Source organism: Furipterus horrens, unplaced genomic scaffold (genome assembly GCF_987537825.1).
Source record: "Furipterus horrens unplaced genomic scaffold, mFurHor1.1.pri manual_scaffold_6, whole genome shotgun sequence".
NCBI lineage: Eukaryota > Metazoa > Chordata > Mammalia > Chiroptera > Furipteridae > Furipterus > Furipterus horrens.
Genome location: NW_028327176.1, coordinates 157,216,462 through 157,238,498, shown reverse-complemented (window position 1 = coordinate 157,238,498; position 22,037 = coordinate 157,216,462). Strand labels below are relative to the sequence as shown.

Here is a 22,037-nt window from a genome sequence, read left to right as displayed (position 1 = left end):
CTGCAGGGGGATGTTCAAGCTTAACACAAAATCTGAAGCAGATTCATTGCTCTACTCAGTCATTTTTAATGCAATGGCCACACAGTACACATGCTCACTTAAGGGCATCTACCACCCCCACTGACTAGCACAGTGAAGTTATCATTGTTCACGCATGCGCATTCCAGTCCACTCTCCTTGTCTACCAGGTTACATTGATGTCACATAAACTGTTCTCATTATATTAGCAATGCTTGAACTTTTTCTGGAAAGATCTCATATATACATTTTGAGCATCAAGACATCATGGTATGGTAGGAGGGTAAGGTATTATCATTCCCATGTAACAAATGAGGACACTGGTGCTCAGAAACCTATTCCTTTCATTGCTGACCGAGCGATTTTCTGCTTTCTGTTCCCTGTGTCAAATACTTAAAGTGGACTTTATGTGTAGAAAGAGCCACTGGTTCCATATCTGTCATAATGACTTGATTAATTGAATGCTTGAGGAGCAGAGCTCCATGAATAAGGTTGGTCCATGTATATATTGAGAGTGAGAGCAGGCCCAAGCCAAGGCAAAGCTATGGGAGTCTCCCCAATGAGGCCCTGCAGATATAAAGCCTCCCGTTGCAGAGGGATGACCAGGGGTTGAGGGGGGTATGTGGAATGAATCTTGGAGTGCATCCTTATACTTTTTATAAAGTTTTCATATTGTGTCCCCTCCACCGTTCTTTGCTCCCCTTCATTAATAAGAGTTTCACTGTTTTGTGTTCATTGGTACCCACCATTAGGTTATAATTTTGTTGAAGATATAAGCTATGTCTGAGCCTTCATAGCTGGATTATACTATTGAACACCCTTCATTTTCCTCCTGAACTCAGCCTTATTTATAATTCATCTTCCTTCACATTTTACATTCCATTCTTTTCTCTCTAACCATGCTCTCCCATTCATCAGAGGCTTTATCCTTTTCCTGATAACTAGGAGAAATGTGGTCATAAGTAGAGAGAGGACTCAAATCTTTAAAACATCTCTTGGCTAGACCACTGCTTGCACAAAGCCACTGCTGAGCATAGCAGCTTTTTTAGTTGGTTACTATAGAGACAAATGACATTAAGTGGAGATACGCTTGACAGAAGCAAGGCACGTAAGCTTCATGAGATTGGAGGCCTTATTTGCAGGGTTGTTTAGGAAAGGTCAAAAACTAGAAAGAATAGGAAGGGGAAAGGTTTCATAAATGACTTAATAGGTAATTAATTGGTGGATTTAGATTGATAGAATTTGTGCCTGCTAAGGCCTTGAATCGAGCATATGAAGAATCCACCTCCAACTAACCCCAACATGATTACACAGTGACTTTTTTAAAAGAACAGCTGTGCTACTATGAACATTCATGTATAAATTTCTGTGGGGGACATGTTTTCATTTCCCTGGGTCTTAAGAGTGGGATTGCTGGATGATATAGTAACTCTTTATGAGGAGCTACCAGGCTGTTTTCCAAAGCAGCTGCACCATTTTACATTCCCACCAGCAATGTATGAGCATTCCAATTTCTCCACATCTCTTCCAAGCATTGTATTACGTCTTTTTGATTATAAGCATGGGTGGTTGGTTACATGAGGTAGTGTCTCATTGTGGTTTTGATTTACATTCCCCTGAGGGCTAAAAATGTTGAGCGTTTTTCATTTGCTTATTGACCATTTATATATCTTCTGTGGAGAAATGTCTCTTCGAATCCTTGGCCATTTAAAAAATTGGGTTATTTGGGTTTTTTTTTTTTTTTAATTATTAAACTATAAGAGTTCTTTATTCTAAATACATGTCTTTTATCAGAGATGTATTTATCAGGTTTGGAGAGTTTTTCTCCTTTTCTGTGAATTATCTTTTCATTTTGGGGGGAGGGTCCTTTGCAGCACAAAGCTTTTAATTTTGATGAAGTCAAATTTATTTTGTCTTTTTTTTTATTGTGCTTTTGGTGTCATTTATCAAAAACAGTACCTAATCAAAGGCCACGAAGATTTACACCTGTGTTTTCTTCTAAGTGTTTTATACCTTCAGCACCTTACATTTAAGTCTTTGATCCATTTAGAATTATTTTGTTATATATGATGTCAAATAGGGTCCAAATTCCTGTTTTTGCATGTGGATGCCCAATTTCCCAGCAGCATCTTTTGAAAAGATTATTCTTTCCTCAATGAAATATCTTGGAATTGTGTGTATGGGTTCCTTTCTGCACAATCAATTCTTTTCTGTTGGTTTATATCCTGTGCCATCACCATAATATTGATCATTTTAGCTTTGTAGTAAGTTTTGAAATCAGGGAGTTTGAGTCCTCCACAATTTTTCTTCAAGATTTTGTTGACTATTTGTGATTCCTTGAATTTCCATATAAATTTTAGGATCACTTTGTCACTTTCTGCAAAGAAGTCAGCTGACATTTTGATAGGGATCGCATTGAATCTATAGATACCTTTGGGAAATATTGCCTTTCGGTGAATGTGGGATGTGTTTTCGTTTATTTAAGTTATCTTTAATTTCTTTCAGGAGTGTTTTGTAGTTTTCAGAGTATAAGATTTTGTAGTTTTGTTACTTATTCCTAAGTATTTTATTCTGTTTGATGCTATTGGAAATGGAATTAGTATTTTCTTTATATATTCTTGTATTCTTCATTGCAAGCACATAGTCATACAATTTATTTTTAAAAATTGATTTTTTTTAATCCTTCAACTTTGCTGAACTTGTTTATTAGTTGTAATAAAGTTTTAGTGAATTCATTCGGATTTTCTTTATGCAAAACCATGTCATCTGCTAATAGGGGTAATTTTACTTCTCTTTTCCCCTTTCTGATTCCTTTTATTTCATTTTTTGCCTAATTTCCCTTCCTAAAATCCCCAGTACCTCCAATACAATGTTGAATAGAAGTAGTGAGAGTAAACATCTCTTATTTCTGATATTAGTGGGAAAACATTGTCTTACACCATTTACAATGATTGATGTTAGCTTCTTCTTTTTTTTTTTTTTTTTGAAGATGCCCTTTATCAGGTTTAGGAAGTTCTGTTCTTAGTTTGTTGAATTTTGTCAAAAGCTTTCTCTGTCTCTATTAATATGATCATGTGCTTTTTGTCCCTTATTTTAGTAACATGGGGATATTATCATTTGATTTCCAGTGTTGCACCAATCTTTCATTCCTGAGATAAACCCCACTCGGTCATGATATATAATCCTTTTTATATATTACTGGATTTGGTTTGCTAGCATTTTGTTGAGGATTTTTGTATCTGTAGTCTTAAGAGATATTGGTCTTAAGTATAATTATAATGTCCTTGTCTGATTTTTTCTAAGTGGGTATTACTGTTCTTATAGCATTTCTTCCTAGTCTGCTTCTAAAGGAGAGTTTGTGAAGAATTGGTATTGGACTTTTAAAATGTTCGGTAGAATTCACCAGTGAAGATGTCTGTATGGGGGTAGTTTTAAATTTACTCATCCAATCTCTTTACTTATTATAGGTCTGTTCAGATTTTCTTTTTCTTCTTGAGTCAGTTTTGGTAGTGTCTTTAGAAATTTGTCAGTACCATCTAAGTTATCTAATTAGGTGACATACAGTTATTCACTGTGTTCCCTTATAAATCCTTATTGTTTTTGTGAAATCAGTAATAATAGCCCATCTTTGATTCTGATTTTAATAATTTGATTATTCTTTCTTTTTGGCTTGGTCAGTCTAGCTAAGAGTTTGTTAATTTTTGGTTTCATTAATTTCCTCAATTGTTTTTATATTCTCTATTTCAATAATTTCTGCTCTAATATTTATTATTTCCTTCCTTCTACTTGGCTTTGGGTTTAGTTTGCTCTTATTTTTTTCCAACGTCTTAAGGTGAAAGCATAGATTATTGATTTGAGATGTTTCTTTTTTTTTTAATGTACATTTACTTTATGTTTACATTTAATGTACATTTACATTATGTTAACTTTCTAAGCACTGCTCTACTGCATCCCATAGTTGTGGTATTTTGTATCTTCAGTTTTTTTCATCTCAGTGTTTTATCTTTTTTTTTTTTTTTTGTCCAGTTACCTGTTCACTGCAGGAATGCCGTTTTACACTACCTCTGACAAATGGACGTTATACTTTTGCTTAAATAGTTACTTTGAGGAAAAGTTCACCACTTTGTAAGGTAGCCAGCTAGCTCATTTTTAAACACCTCAATGTATCCAGCAGTTTCCTGTAAAACTCTGCATGGTGTTCTAGGTTACTTCTTTTGAAGTTGCCCCAGATTAGTCTAATTCTTCTTCCATAGGATTGTTCTCTAAATATATAAACATTATTTTCACTTCTCTAAGTCTTTCTTTCAAGCTAATCATATCTCATGCTATAAAATATTCCGTAAGTTTAAGGCATTATTAACATGTCCTTCATAATCTATTTACCTTTTTCTAAAATGAGTATTTCTTTTAAAATTTGATGTCTCAAAGTAGGCATTAGTTCTCTAGAACAGGAGTCAGCAACCTCCTATAAAGGCCAGATACAAATATTTTAGATTTTGAAAGCTATTCAGTGTTTGTTACAACTAACTTAACTCTGCCATTTTAATGTGAGACTGCAATATACAGTATGTAACTAATAAGTATGACTGTGTTCCAAAAATATATGTTTTTACAAAAACAGGACAGATTTTGCCCACAGATCATAATTGCTGACTCCTGCTCTAGATGTTCTCTAACCAGTGCGGAACCTAGTGTGATTATATCTTCACCTGTGAATGCTATTGCAGTGATGTATTTTGAAGGTTATATTAAAATAATCAGAGTGGAAGTTGAATATTCTTGTCTTTATTCCTCTAAAGGTAAGTGTTTCCCCCCCTCTGGCTTCCTTCAATATTGTTTCTTCATCTTTGATTTTGTGAAGTTTAAATATGATATGCTAAGGTATACAGTATTCCCTCACTTATCACAGGTATTGCGTTCTAGACGCCCCCCGCGGTAGGTGAAAATCCGCGAAGTAGGAACCTTTCATTTATTTTAGTATTTATATATATTTTAAGACTTTATAAACCCTTCCCACACACTTATAAACCGTTCCCAGTCCCTTATTAACCTTTCCCACTCCCTTATTAACATTTTCCACACTTTTATAAACACTATTTATGTTCTTAAACATATTCTACACTCCTAAACCTGCATAACTTTAACAACATACATATATAGTACCACGAAATCCTGCAATATAGCGAAAAACCCGCGATAAATAATTAAATATAATATTTTTAAAAATCCCGCGATATAGTGAGGTCGCGATAAGTGAACCGCAATATAGAGAGGGACTACTGTAGTTTTTTTTCTTCTTTTTAACATTTTTCCTGCTCTGTGTTCTCTGAGTTTTCTGGATTTGTAGTTTGCTGTCTGTCATTTATTTGGGATTTTTTTTTTTTTTTTTTGTCATTATTACTTCAAATATTGCTTCTATTCCTTCTCTTCCTTCTTCTGGTATTCCCATTACATAAATCACATGTATGTTATACCTTTTGTAGTTGTTTTCATGGTTCTTGGATATTCTGTTCTGTTATTTTCTATCTTTTTTATCTTTGATTTTCAGTTTTAGATGTTTCTGTTGACTCTTACTCTCCCAAGATTTTTTCTTCAGCCATGTCCAGTCTACTAACGAGTCCATCAACGGTAACCTTCATTTCTTTTACAGTGTTTTTGATCTCTAGAATTTCTTTTTTATTATTTCTTAGATTTTTCATCTCTCTGCTACACTATCAGATAAAAACTGCTGATATTTAATGTGAAAACCTGGTAGAGATCTTGGAACTACAATTCATAAAAGTGTGGGGATCCCCTTCCCCCATGACTGGTTTCCTCTGGACTTTTTAATTCTCAGAATTGTCCACACTGAGTTTCCAGCAACTTGAGAATTATGGTGGGAGGTGGCACCCCCCTCCTTGACCTTCTCCCTTCAGGACCTGCACTTCCTACTGTTTGAGGCTCTTCTCCATAGCCTCTTAGCAGGAGGGTTAATGGGGGAGATGCCTCTCGTACCTCCCCTTTCTCCTTTCCTGTTTCTTTACCACCTTTTCCACTCTGCTTTAGACTTCATTGTCCATCTCTGTCACATCCAGTGATTGTTTTGGTTTCTATTCCTTTTGTAACTGCCAAGGGGCTCAGAACCCCAACAATCTTTTCCTTTCACTACCTTTTTTTGGGGTAGATGGGAGGGTCTGAAATTGTTGGGGATAAGGTAGGAGGCACATCAATAAAGAGGGAAACCACCAAGCTGGAAAAAAAAATGGCTTCAAATTTTCCTATCCCAGTACAGGTTCCCATTGAGATTTCTGTTCTGGTAAGTTGTGATTCTCTGTCTTTATGTCTCCAATTTGAGGGGCAGGGGTTTGCCCTGTGACCTGATTTCACTGATGGATCTTAGAAATACTGATTTCTCAGTTTATTCAGGTTTTTACTTAGTGTTAAGATGGAGTAGTAACTTGTTTAGCTCCTTAAATGCTGGACCAGAAACCAGATATTTTCTTCTATGAGTTTTCTTCTATAAAGTTTTATGTTTTTCATTTAGGTCTTTAATTCATTATGACTTAATTTCTATATTACATGTGAAATATGGATCAAGACTGAATTTTTCTTTTTGCATAAGGCTATCCAATTATTTGTGGAACAGATTACCTTTTCTCCATTAAATTGCTTTTACTTTTATATACTTGACCATGTATGTGTGGGCCTATTTTTGGACTCTAGTCTATTCTACTGTTCTGTCTGTTTATATTCTCTCTCAGCACCACTCTGAATTGATTACTTTAGATTTGTAGTAAATCTGGAAATAGGTCATGTAAGACCTCCTACTTTATTTTTGATTTGACTCTTCTGTTTGCTTTTCCCTATGAATTTTAGAATCACCTTGTCAATATCTACAAAAAGAAAAATCCCACTAGAATTTTATTTGGAATCGTATTGACTCCATAGAGCATTTTGGGGACAATTATAGAGTACTTTGGGGAAACATCTTGAAATACTGAGTTTTTCAATTCATTCAATAAACATGGGATCATCTCTAGGTTTGTTTAGGTCATCTTTGAATTCCTTTATCAGTGTTTTGTAGTTTTGAATACAGATATTACATATCATTTTTTAAAGAGTTTTACCCAAGTATTTCATGTTTTGGGGTGCTATCATAAATGTATTATTTTAAATTGAAATTTATAATTTTTCTAATGTATAAATATGATTAATTTTTGTATATTGACTTGCAAACTGCAACCTTGCTATACTCGCTTATTAGTTCTAGTAGCTTTTATGTAATTTTTTACATAATCATATTGTCTGTGAATATTTTTAAAATGTTAGTTCTTCCTTTTCAAGGACGAGTTTTGAGAGCAAATCTCCTCTCCTTGTTCTGATCTTGAAGGTAGAAGGGGTATGGAGCTCTGCGCCTCAGTGTCAGGTGAAGGGTTTTTGTAAATATCCTTTATAAGATTAAAGGAGTTCCTCTGTTCCTAGTTATCTGAGAGATTTTTTAATCATGAATGATTGTTGAGTTTTGTCAAGTATTATTTCCATATCTATTGAGGTGGTCATTTGCTTTTTCTTCCTTAATTTGTTGATATGGTGTTTTACATTGATTAATTTTTGAATGAATTATCCTTGCATTCCCAAAATAAACCCAACTTAGTTATGATCTGTTATTTTATGTATTGTTTGCTTTGCTTTCTTTTCATCTTTTTTTTTTTTTTGATTATTTTTGCATCTGTTTTATAAGGGATACTGGTTGTAGTTTTCTTTTAATACATCTTTATGTATTTTGGGTACTGTGATAGGCTTTATTAAATGAGTTGGGAAGTATTTCTTGTTTTTCTACATTTCTGAAAATTTTGTATAGAATTGATATTATTTTTTCCATAAATGTTTGGTGGAATTCACCATGATGTCATCTCAGCCTGTAGATTTCTGTGTTGCAAGGTTTTTTACTACATAGTCAATTTTCAAAGTAGATTTAAGATTATGCAAGTGACCTTTTTTTAAGATAAACTCTGGCAGTTTATATACTTCAAAGAATATGATGATCTCATCTACGTTATTAAACTTAGGACATCGAGTAGTTTATTTCTGTACTATGAGTTCAGTGTCTATAGGATCTGTAGTGGTGTTCTGTCTTCCATTCCTGATATTTGTAACTGTCTTTTTCTTAATCCGTCTAGCCAGAGGTTTTTCAATTTTTAAAATCAATAGTAGTTACTACAAATACTCATTATGTATCATACACCTTTTAAAGAACTTTATTTATATTCTATTTGAGTATTCAAGAATATATAAAATATTTTTCTTTGTTATCCCCTTTTATAGATGAATGCACTGAGGCCTCAATATATTATAAAATGTTCCTACTATACGGTAGCCAGAATGACAAATAAAGGATCCAAATCCAAGTCTGCGTGACTCCAAAGACTTTGCTTTTGTCCACTCTGCTTTATTGTTTGGTATAAAGAATGAATTAAAATCAGATAAGATATGTGAAGGGACTTCTCCGTGACTGGGAGCAAACTTTTCATTTTCATGTAATATTTACTTGTTCTCTCTCTCTGGACCCTTCAGTATATAGTACAAACCCTCTTTTCATAAGATCTCTGGAGATCTGTTTGCTCCTTCTAAAAGTTTAAACCACTACTACCAAGGAGAGACAGAAAATTTGAAGACTTCTGGGTGCCACGACATACTCAATAACACCTATTAGATTTTCAGAACATAAGATATTCTGAGATCTTCCAGTGACAACCTGAACTAGTTGTCCTGATGCCATCCATTTTTGAGAAACTACAAATAAAAGCCTTGACTCTTTGCCCTTTCCTTCCCTTTAAAATGTAGACATTTATTTCCCTTCATAGGTCTAAGATAATGCTTTTGAAAATAAAAGCTGACACAGCTTGCTTGTTTCCTTAGGTTTGACAGTAACTGCTGTGAAAGACTCAGGAGAATGGAATCTGGAGGCTGGGGCCTTAGTGCTTGCAGATGCAGGCCTTTGCTGTATCGATGAGTTTAATAGCCTCAAAGAGCATGATAGAACCAGTATCCACGAAGCAATGGAGCAGCAAACCATAAGTGTTGCTAAGGCTGGGTAAGAGTTTATTTTCCTTAAAGTCTATGGAAGTCATGAGATTAGTTAATTAATATTGATTATGGGAAAATGTGAACCTTATTGAACTGTAAGGTATGTTTGGTCCTCTTAGGCACTGTCGATTATCACCATTCAAGACACATATTAATTTTCCCTTGGAGGTGAGTGAGGAAAGTAAAAATGAGTTGTTGGGAAAAAAGGAAGGAAAGCTAAAATGTGAATGTATGTTGATTTAATTCATGGAGGGGACTTACGAAGAGCTTTCAATGCAAGATTCAGACTATTGTCTCATTCAATAATGGTGTATCTACTCTGGGTACATTATTATGGTAGGAATTTTAAAAGATTTGAAAAGAAAAAACATAATATCTGCTTTCAGTGGTCTTCTTCTATATATTTATCCTAATATACCTTAATAGAAGGTTGATCACAGCATATGGAAAACTAAGTAATATATCTTAGCAAAAGATGAAGTGCCTGTTGTGACTCAAGGAGGTTCAAAGGCTGAGGTATGAGTCCTTGGCTACACATGACCAATGAGAGAGAAAAATAGGCAGGTTCAAGTAGAAATCCAGGCTGCATGTGGTTATAGGAAACTTATTTGGCCGAAAAGGCTGACCCTTAAACAGGCTGCCAGATTATCCAAGCAAAGGACAGAGGCAGAACTATCTTAGCCCTGATGCTACTATTATAGGTGTGAGACCAGCTCATCGAGCAGATAGGGCTGCCCCCCCACCCCCAGAGGCTTCAAGCAGTAGGGAGCCAGGCAGATACTGGAGTTAATAGATTATGTGAGATCTATTATATACGCCTACAAAAAAAGGAAAGGCAAGGAGCGAGGTTAAAGCAGGCGATAGCCCAGAGGAAAAAGATACAAAGAAAACTAGACATAACTAATTTCAGATTTATTCATTTCATTCATTATATATTCACTCAGTATGTATTTATCAAGAGCGTGTTGTCTGCCAGACACTGGGAAATACAAAGATGAATACAACACTGTCCTGGAGGTATTTACTGTTTTATTGGGAAAGATAGACACAAGAGCACCAAAGTGATAAGTCCATAATAAAAGTGTTATGAGAGAACAAACTTTAAAATAATTAATGCTTCAAAACTACTTATCAGGGAAAATCAGAGATAATACTTTACTAAGTGTCTTCAGGGCTACTTTCTCTTCTCATTATGTCTTCATTTAATTAGTACCTTTGCTAGTTAGTAGACTCTATGGTTTATTTTGATATACCTTTTCCAGAGGAAATCAGGGACACTTTGAAAGAATCCTAAATAATTAACCCTGGCATCAGGGCAAATAGGGACAAATCTATTGAGTGTATTTTAAAAAGGGAGAACATTGGCAGTGCTGTATGATAAGCTGTAGAATAAGTCTTTATAAGGGAAAATATTATATTAACCACTGCTATTGCCTTTACCCTCTATAAGTGTGAATTAGTATGAATCTTCCATTCTATCCATAAGTATGTTGTAAGGTCCAAAAGGAACATTCTTGTAGATAAACAGTTCTCTTATGGCATCCACTGCTTGGACAGTTTTGTCATAACTAACTACTTTGTGCACTGAAACAATGCTTTTCACACTATTTATGTTGAAAGGCTAGTTTTAATGCTTATTCCTTTTTTTTTTTCAGTTTGTCACAGAGCAATGTTTTTATAAAATAGAACAGATTATTTTTAAAATGAAATAAAAAAGCAAAGACATATAAAAATATAAGCCTAAGTTCTTCATCCATTTTGGATGGAGAAAGCAGTAAGAGCATGTCACTCCCATTCTAATAAGAAAAATCCAGCTACCCCACAAAAATCGTAACTTTCTTTGAACTTATTAGCTGAATTTACAAGGAAACCAAGGGAACCTAATGCCAAAGTGTGACAGGCCCCTCCAAGGAGAGATGAGGCACACAAACTGTCACCTGTGGCAGCACATGAGAGGAAATGGTAGCTGCCATTGAAACAAATAAGAAGAAATAACTAAAATTTATATTGAGTTCCCTGAAGTCCACGTGTGGGCTTGCATATCAGTTTAGAATAACCGGGAACTCCAAACACAAGTGGATTTCTCGCTTTCAAGCCTTTCTCCACTGGTCTCCACCAGATGCTCACAAGAGAAATTGGGCAGGACAGAAGGTCAGAGACCCTCCCCTGCCCTCAGCAGCCCCACAAGCCCGAGCAGTGACTGCTGCCGGGGAACAGGCGCAAAACCCTGCTGCTTCCCCAGGCACGTCGCTCAAAAGGAGCAGACACCTGAAATCACTTGGGGTAGGGCAACAAACCCTGTCATTCCCAGGGCCTCTGGAGGAAGAGTAGAAGCAAAAAACCCCTCTGCCTCAGGAGGAAGTTAGAGAATCTTCCTTCTGCCCTGCAGGAGCAAGGCAAAGAGGTGCTGCTTCCGGTAGGGGGGAAGAGGCAAAAGCCATCTTTCCCTGAAGGAAGGGCAGAAAATGCTCTTCCTGAACCAAGATCCTGGTTCCAAGATCCTGAACCAATACAAAGCAGAGGTCTGTACTATTGGGAAAGGGACGGATAAACCACTCCTGCCCAAGAACCACCACAGATCGATGGCAGGGTTCAGCTGCCACAGCTGGGAGGAACAGAAAGGCTTGTAACTATCTGGCCCATCCCCTTTCAAAGCAAACATGCAGACCCTGCCTAAGACCAGAAGACCAAGAACTACACTGGCCCCCAAGTAAGCCTAACCCTGAGTAACAAGCAACAGTAGTCTGTTCCTGGGGAAGGTGCAGGAGTGTGGAAAGGGACTCCTCTGTGGTGTTGGTGTGCAGTGTCCGCTGAAAGCTGAAGGCAGCGCAGAAACACTGAGAATAATCTTTCACCACTTCACTACAATCCCCACACTAAGCGCAAGGTAATGGCAGCTGAAATCTGAAAGAACTGGCAGTCTGGTGCACTAAAGGTAAAGGTAGCAACAACAATGCCAATACCCAGGTGAAATGTGATGGTCTTACCCTATACACGAAGTGGTTTAAAATTATTTAAAGGTAGACTAATAAGTTACAGATGTAAACTCTAGAACCGCCACTAGAAAATCCAATGCATAACCAACAAGCCTGTTGTAGAGATAAAATGGAGTCATAGAAAATAATCCAAAAGAAGACAGGAAAGGAAGACAAAGGGAAAAATGAATAGATTGGACAAACAGAACACAATTAGCAAGATGATAGATTCAAATTCAATCATATCAGTAATTACATTAATAATAAATCGTTTAAACAATTAAAAGGCAGAGATTGTCAAATTGGATAAAAAGCAAGACCCAACTAAATGCCGTGTTGAAGAAATTGACTTTAAATTCTAACACATAGGTAAGTTAAAAGTAAATGGATGGGGGGAATATTTCATGAAAACAACAAAAACCTGACCGAGACATTATAGGAAATAAAACTGCAGGCCAATATGCCCTGTGAATATAGACATGAAAATTCTTACCAATCCTTTAGTAAATAAATCCAGCAGTATATAAAAAGGAGCATACGTTTTAACCTAGTGGGGCTTATCTCAGGAATACAGAGTTGCTATAACATTTGAAATCAATCAGTGTAATTCACAATATTAACAGAATAAGAAAGAAAAAACCTATCATACCAATAAATGCAGAAAAGGTGCAATTTAATAGGATTGTGTTTAATTAGACAAAATTAACTTATGATAAAAAATAGCAAACCAGAAGAGAAGTCCCTCCCCCTATTTAAATGTTAACAAGAAACATTTCATACTTAATGGTGAAAGACTGAACGTTTTCCACGAAAGATTAGGAGCAAGTCAAGAATGTCCAGTCTTGCCCCTTCTGGTCAGAATTGTAAGTACTAGTCAATTCGGTAAGGCAAAAAAGGAGCAGGAGGAGGAAGGGAGGGAGGGCGGAAGGGAGGCAGAGAATCAAATTGGAAAGAAAGAAGTTGAAGTCGTCTATTTAATATGACATGATCATCTATGTAGAAAATATGAAAGAATTTATTTAAAAGATACTAGGATTCAAGGTTGATGTTAAAAATTCACTGTATTTCTGTATGCTAACAATAATTATAAACTGAAGTAAAATGCATTACTTCATACAATAGAATCCAAAAATATGACAGTTAGGGATAAAGCTAGCAAAATACATTCTAGATTTTTAGAATGATGACAGACATTAAAGACCTAGTAAATGGAAAGAGATAGTTTCATTGATCAGAAGACTTAATATTGTTAAAGATTTAAGTTCTCCCCAAAGCAATCTATAGAATCAATGTAATTTCAATTAAAATCCCAACAAGCTTTCTTGCAGAAATTGACAAGCTGATTTTAAATCATACGTGGAAAAGCACAGGAACTAGAATAGCCAAAACAATTTTGCAAAAGAATAAGTTTGGAGGACTTACTTTATTTCTAGATTTAGTATAAAGCTACAGTAATCAAGACAGTGTAGAACTGGTATAAGGGTAAATATAGATCAGTGGGAGAGAATATAGGTCCGGAAATAGAACCATAGGTATAATAAAGTCAGTTGATTTTCAAAAATGATGCCAAGATAATTCAATGGAAAAAGGATGGGCATTTCAAAAAGATGATGCTGGTATGCGTAGATATCCATTTACAAAAATGACCTGTATATAAATGCAGCTTTATTCATAATCACCCAAGATTATAAACAGCCTAAAAATCCATCATTTGGTGAATGAATAAACACATTTTGTTACATCCATACAATGGCATATAAATATAAATAAGCAATATAAAGGACCAAACTATTGATACATTCAACAACATGGATAAATCTTAAAAGCATTATGTGAAGTGAAGGATGCCAAAAATAAAAGACTACATAGTTTATGATTCCATTTATATAAAATTCTAGGAGAAGAAAAATTATAATGAGAGAAATCAGATGAGTGATTGCCAAGGGTTTGGAGTCAGGGGAGGAGATTGACTGCAGGGGGACACCTAAAAAAAAAGTTGAATTTTACTGTGTATAAATTACACCACAATAACCCTTAATTTTAAAAATATATAAACTCGTATATTTTATTTTTAGATTCAATATACATGAAATTGCTCTACCAAATGCCTATTGAAGTTTGTAAGCACGTTCTCTTCCTGTACTCGTCTCTTCCCTGACTGGTAGGAACATATGAACACATACAAGCTCGCAGCCCGGGCTGTGAGCCCTGATGGTGATTGGCATAGTCAGACACCACAGAAGGGTGTCTTATGGGAAGGGTATGGAAAGGGGTAACAGTGCCAGAGAGACCAATATATTTATCATCTGTAAAACCCTTTTTTTAATTGCAGTGACATCTTCCAAAGGAAATAATTTATTTAAAGAATAATTTTCAGATTGGACTTTCTCTGTTGGGAAAGGAGAGGACTCTTCCATCTAGGAGAGATTTTGCTACTCCTATTTATAGTCAATTTTTCATTCTTTTCCCTTTAGACCATTGGTCAAATGTATAATATGTATTGAAAGGAGTTTTGCCTGAGAAGCACTTGGAGTTCTTTGATGTAATGAACTTTTCTCTAGGGCTTCTGTTTTAGACTGTTGCATCAAAGTAGGCATTGATAGTTTCATTATTATTATGATGAACATTTATATGATTATCTTTTCAAGATAAAATTCTTCAAATGTTTCTCTTTTGTCTTGGCTACTATCCAGAATTTAATACCTCTTTGAACTGTGCGGTAGATCATATTTTAGCCTTTCAACTATTCCATGGCCTTCCCCGCAAGACTGCCCCCTCCAGTTCCAGGAACTTACAGGTCCCCTTTGTTCCCCAGAAGTTAACTGCTTCAATTCACAAGGTTTCAAATAAGTTTTTGATATTTCCTACTCCATGTGGGATTCCTTCTTTCTAAGGGTGATATTATCTATGTTCCACCATCATGAGGAACCTTTGCTCTCTCCTTTTTTTTACTTTGTCTCCACTGATCTCTCCAGTATGGGCTCTAGATTAGCTTTGCTTGTTTCTAATATCTGTTTGTCTATTTGCATGTAAATTGAACATTGTAGTATTCTTTCTCTTGTATTTTAGTTTTATTTTATGGGTTTATTTGCTCTCCTTGTTTATCTGTAAGATCTCTGGAGGATATGTTCAGAGATTTGGATATAATCAGCTGCCATTATTCTATGGAAACCTAGAAATCAACATTTCATTTTTTAGGTTATTCTTTCTTGTTGTTTAACTCATAATACCAGCTTTTGCTGGCTATTTTAAAACATTACTCATGTTTTTCTTGAGACATTTATAGAAAAAAATAATTGGAGATATAATTATCTACAGTTATTTCAAAGGATTCATATATAGAAGTGGAATTAGACTTGGTCTTGTATCTTTTAGAATCAGTAGCCACAAGGTTCAGTGAAGCATAGTTAGAATTAGTACAAGGAAGATTTTTAGCAGAGATCAAGTAGACAGCCTATAGAGTTGCAGAGTTATTCAAGTTTAAAATAGAAAATTTTTATATAAGGAATTAAGCATCTAATGAGGAAATGGATAACCTTGAAGGTGCCACCTATGATATGCTGTAAATTATAGGCTTGCCCACAAACTCAGCCATGATGAGCAAATTCAGCTGCTGGCTGGTTTATTGCAGAATATATACATATATAAGTATGGTTTCATATAATGTAATTAAATATTGAACACAATCTATGCTAGACATGGAACAAATTCAGGAAACTGTATCAAGAGTGCCACCTTTTAAAAACGACCCCGAGAATGCATTTTGTGTTAAAAGAATTATAATATTTAAGAGCAAGAGTCTATAGAGCTAGTCCGGCTGGGTTGAAGTTCCAGTTCCACTGCCTACTAGCTGCTAAGACTGGACTTTCTCTGTGCCGTGGTTTCCTCATTGTAAAATGGTTAGAAGTATTCTATTTGGTAGGACTGTTATAAAAATTAAATGAGCTAATCCATGTAAAATTCTTAGGATAGAACCTGGCTGTTTAAGTGTAACTGTTACGTATCTGTAATTCCTATCAGAAGCCCTTGGGGCCAAATGCATGTTGGAATTTAGATTTTTAGTTTTAACTTTAGGAAGGTGACACAGTGCATCTGCTGTTTATTGTGAAACCTCTTGGCAGTGTCTGAGACAGCACCCTGTAATCAAATACGTTAATTATTTTGTGGTGAAACTTACGGAACTTCATAGACTCATATCAGTTTAGGCCCAATTTTGCTGCCAAATCAACTATGAAAACTTGCTTTGTCAGAGCTTTTGGATTTTGAAATTGTGATAAGTGAATCTGAACAATTATCATCATCATCATCATCAGGCACCTGCATCTGCCTAGGAACCTTGAATAGTCAGCCAAAACATGCTTCTGCTCCAGGATGAAATGTTGAATGCTACAGGGTGGATAATAATTGCAAAAGCCTTTTACAGTTATAATGAGACTAGCTCAGGTTACCTGAAGTAGACCTTAAGACAAGTCAGCTAGGGTCATGGGATTAGCAAAAGAAGTATCTTTAGATGATTGAAACATTGTTTTGGGGATTGTTCAAAGTAGATATATATATATAGCAGCTGTATTGCCTCATTAACACCTTAGCATCAGAAGTATATTCTTCATATCTGTGCTCCCATCATTGTGACTTGGATGCTTTCTCTGTCACTGATTTTTTTGTTTTTCCTTTCGTGTTTGTGGGTCTTTTAGACTTCCTCGGCTCTCTTTAGTAGTTCAACTCTCCCTATTGTCAAATACCTTCAAAGGAGGCCCAGTTAGCTACCATCATCCCTATTGGAAGATTTATTCAAGACCATCTCAGAGGTCTCTGGACAGTTAATGGATTAACTCTGCTGGAGTCAGGTTCCAATCTTGGGCCCAGTCTGCTGTTCCTGTCTGGCAAGAAGGTATTGTAGGGTTATGTGCATGGTGGGCATTCCAGTGGCCGGCCTGTCCAGGACTACAGTGAGTCACTTAAGTAATATACCAAGAACAGGCTGTACAGTAATGTCCATGCTGGTAGATTAGTCAGTGCTGGGAAACAGTAGTTTAGACAAACTCAAATAGAATAGTCTGGCAGATCAATCTAAATCAGGGATATCTCTTTATGAGAAAAGTCTGGAGCGAAGTGGGTTTCCAAAAGACAGACAAAAAGGTTGGCGGAGTTTTTAAAGATAGTAAGTACTCAGTCACATATGCCTAGTGGATTGGTCCAACTGTCTAGTACTTTTTACAATTTCTCCCCAAATCATAGTTACCACCAATTATGAATCTTTTTTTCCTCTATCTGAGTTATCCTTTTACTTTTCTTTTACTTTTATTTTGACATAGTATTACTTACAGGGAAATTCAAGAATAGTAAATGTTGTGTTTGCTCTTGGGCCTGGCAGTTAGTGTGCCCTCAATCAGCAATTACATCTATCATATGCTTGATGATGGGAACCAGTGAAAATATTCTTCAAGTTCCACTTTAGCTCATGTGTTCATTTTTCACGGTGCTTACTCTGTTTGTCACCTGTAATTGGAGAAAAGTTGGATCTGCCTCCCAACAGTAGTAGCTCATCTAATTTTTTGGCTAACAGCTTTCAGAAAATTAAATCTATTTTCCCTAATTAGAAACCTTTTAATCTTTCTGATACAAAGTATACAGTTAATTGCCAAATCTGCAGTTGAGAAAAATGTCTCTTGAGTAATAAAGCATATCAAGATGTTAATTAGTTGCAGGGTAAGAAGGGTTAAGTGTGAGAAAGGGATACTTTCTATTCTACCAAAATAAAATAGACTCTGAATTTTACCCTTAGAACACCTTAGCTCCCCAGTTCTAAGACTTCTCTTTCTTTGACCAATAATATAAGTAAAGGCTCCTGTACCCTAAAATAGGAGTCTTTTATTGAGTCATTATCCTCTAGGACCACTTCAGGTTTTTCTTTGAGATTCTTGATACCTTGCATTATCATTTTCAGGATCTCTTGAAAATGTCTGCTTTTGTTCTCTCTGTCTCTCTCACATGTCTCAAGTGACTAATCTGTGAAGGAGTTTTATTTGAATTATAATATCCCCATGGATGTTAGTGTGAACCACTGGATCACATATATCTGGCTGCCCTCCAAGACTGTAGGGAATTTCTCAAGGATGTTTGTTTGCTTTTTAATTTAAATCATTTAAAAAAATTTTAAATTACATTTCACATACAATGTTATATTAGTTTTAGTTGTATACCCCAGTGATTAGACATTATTTAACTTACTAAGTAATCATCCCAATAAATCTTATACCCGTCTGACACTAGTTATTAGAATATTATTGACTGTATTCCCTATGCTGTACCTTACATCCTCATGACAAGTCTGTAACAACCATTTGTACTTCATAATCCTTTCACCTTTTTCACCCAATCCCCTTCCTATCTGGCAACCTTCAAAATGTTCTCTTTATCTATGAGTCTGTTTCTGTTCTGCTTGTTTGTTTTTTAGATTTATAATAATTATTAATAGATATGTATTTTTTGTCATTTTATTGTTCATATTTTTATGTTTTTCTTCTTCTTCTTAAAGAAGTCCCTTCAACATTTCATGTAATTCTGGTTTGGTGGTGGGGAACTCCTTTAGTTTTTCTTGTCTGAGAAGCTCTTTATCTGTCCTTTGATTCTAAATGATAGCTTTGCTGGGCAGAGCTCTCCTAGTTGTAGGTCCTTGCTTTTTATCGCTTTGAGTATTTCTTACCAATCCCTCTGGCCTGCAAAGTTTCTGTTGAGAAAAAAGCTGACAGTCTTACGGGTTCTCCCTTGTATATAACGAAACTACTTTTATCTTGCTGCTTTTAAGATTTTGCATTTTAATTATGATGTGTCTTGGTGTGGGCCTCTTTGGGTTCATCTTGTCTGGGACTCTGCGCTTCCTGAACTTGATGCGTATTACCTTAATCACATTAGGGAGATTTTCTGTTATTATTTTTTCAGATAGGTTTTTAATTTCTTACTTTCTCTCTTATCCTTTCAGTGCCCTCATGATGCGAATATTTGTTATGCTTCAGAGAATTTTCTTAATGTATCCTTTTATATACACTGTACAGAGTTAGAGAGTTTATTTAAAAATTAGGAACCATGCACTTAGTTGTTCCATACAAACTGTGTTTTGAGTAGGGGTTAAACTACCCCTGTGGTGGTCATATATCAGCAAGAGCATATCATAAGCCGTACACCCAGCGTTCAGATGTGCACATGGCTGGGAGGGGACCAGTCAATGTGATTTGTTATGGGAAGACAGAATAGAAAAAGTGTTAAAACACTCAGGACGCCTAGTTCCTAAAATGTAACTTAGCAGTGTCATTAACCAAAATATAGATCTTATTGAATCAGTACATGTTTGAGAAGACCAGTAATTTTATTGTTCTTTGCTTATGTTACTTAAATCTGAAACCATTTTTAAAATTGGGATTTTAATACTGTTGTTCTGGCTGCTTAATGAAATAGAAAAGAAAACCAAGAAGCAAATGCTGCAATGTCAGCTTAAAAGGGGTTATCAGTATTTGAATTTACCTCTTTTTAAGCTGTGCAGATCAGTCCCTTGGCCTGGTGAGTGGCAACACAAGGCCACACAGCAGTGTGAAGTCATTTGAGAAAGCTTTGTGTGATAATGAGCTCTAAGACAAATGATGATTTAAGAAAGATAATAGTTCATTATTTGCAAGGTTCTTTTCAAACTTAACTGCGATAGCATCTCATCAAGGGCAGGATATCAATAGATTCTTAAATAATAGAGGATATCCTCACTATTTGCTGAGGATACAGAAGAAAATTTGACATTGCAATTATATATTTGGTGCTATTAAATTATACTCACATGCCTAGATAAGAAGTACAGTCTAAAATGTGGAAACAGCAAGAGGGCAATTTTTTGTTTTACTTAGTAAACATGCCTGAGCACTAAGCATGTCATGCTCTGTGCCAGCTACTGACACCACAAACGCCTTTGTTCTCAAGATGCTCACAACCTTGTAGCGAGACAGACAAGTAAACTTTTATTAACACTATGATTCTAACAGCCATAGAAGAACCATGGCAGCGATTCCCACTCGGCTGATGTTCAGTTTTCTAGTCCACACCAGGCCTCTGGATAGTCTGAGACGGGTCCTGGGAGTCTGTATTGTTAAAACCTATCTCAGTTCTCCTAGAAGAGACAGGCTTGGAACTCCAGCTCTGGGGTAAGATTAATTCATACCCAGGCATCCTGTTTGCCACTTCCTCCCAGAATCTTGTGAAGCTCTATCTTTCACCGCTTAGCCTCGGGCTAGGGGGGAAGGCCAGGAGGGGAGGTAGCCAGCCCTCCTGTCCAACCCCTGTGAGGGCCCTGGCGCTTTCGGGCAGCAGGGGCTGTGGGACACGAGAATCTTTCCTTAGAGGCGCCCAAGCATGCCACCAAGATATAAAAACGGAAGTTCGGATCAGGTACCTTGAGAGCTTTCTGTTCTTTCCAGCTGATGTATATGAGCTGCACTCTCACCCCTTTCCTCTCTCCTATTCCCGTTGCTTGTGACTCTCCTCTTACCACTCCTTGAGTCAATCCGGGTGCGAAAGGTAGTTGTCAACTTTATCAAGGGAGGGTGTGTGTATCTAGCATTTACGATTACCTATATATATATATATATATATATATATAATAAGATTGTGAGACTGTCATTAATATGTTTTCATTTTGTATAGTTTCATGGAGTTTTTACCTCCATTTTTTGCATGCTCCTCTTTAGGGGAGCAAAGGTTGGTTTTTACAAATATACCTTTTATTTTGATTATTTCCTCTGACTTTTTCTCATGACAGCTTTGAGATATAATTCACACACCACATACAATCCGCCCTTCTTAAGTACATAATTTCATGGGTTTTAGAATAGTCATAGAGTGCAACTATCACCACTATCTAATTCCTGAATATTTCATCACCCCAAAGAGAAATCCCATACCCTTTAGCTGTCATGCCTCATTCCCTCCATTCCCTTCCCCATCTCCCATGTCTCCCAAGCCCCTGGCAACTACCATCCACTTTCTGTCAGTAAGGATTTGCCTGTTCTGAACATTTCATGTACAAAGAATCATACAAGATGTGACTTTCTGTGCCTGCCAACTTTGACTATGTTTTTCAGGTTCATCCAGGTTGTTGCATGTGTCAATAGTCTGTTCCTTTAATATGGCCACTGCCTTCTCATCATGTGGTCACGTGGCCTTTCTTCGGTGCCTGAGTGTGGAGAGAGTGAGCTGTGGTCTGTCCTTTTTATGAGGACATTAATTTCATTATGGGGCTCTACCCTCATGACCTCATCCAAATCTAATTATCTGTTTAAGGCCTCAATTCATAGTAGCATCACATTGGTGGTTAGGGCTTCAGCATAATGAATTTTGAGGGGACACAAACATTCAGTCCATATACCAACCTCCATTACTTTTTTTTTTTTGTATTGTGGTTAGAAAACAACATAAAACGTACCATCCTAATTATTTCTAAGTACAGTATTCCCTCACTTATTGTGGGTATTATGTTCTAGATCATCCTCTCCCCACCCACCCCGCGATAGGTGAAAATCCGCGAAGTAGGAACCTTACATTTATTTTAGTATTTATATATATTTTAAGGCTTTATAAACCCTTCCCACACACTTATAAACCTTCTCAGCCCCTTATTAACCTTTCCCACTCCCTTAACCTTTTCCACACTTTTATAAACACTATTTATGTTCTTAAACATATTCCACACTCTTAAACCTACATAACTTTAAAAACATACATATACAGTACTGCAAAATCCCGCAATATAGTGAAAAATCTGTGATAAATAATTAAATATAATATTTTTAAAAATCCTGCGATAAGTGAACCGTGATATAGAGAAGGACTACTGTATATAGTTCAGTAGTGTTAAGGATAGTCACATTGTTGTGCTCCAATCTGCAGAGTTTTTTCACCTTGCAAAACTGAAACTGTATGCATTAAAGTTCACCTTTC

At 36.1% G+C, this 22,037-nt stretch overlaps 1 protein-coding gene across 1 annotated transcript in view; it reads left to right on the top strand.

The window, feature by feature from the left end:
* The window catches only part of MCM9 (minichromosome maintenance 9 homologous recombination repair factor), a 73,879-nt gene that overhangs the window by 37,505 nt on the left and 14,337 nt on the right, over positions 1-22,037 (top strand). Inside the window, exon 8 of the mRNA XM_090279790.1 lies at positions 8,917-9,091. Coding sequence (XP_090135916.1) covers positions 8,917-9,091 — 175 coding nt within the window. The remainder of the gene's footprint in view (positions 1-8,916; positions 9,092-22,037) is intronic.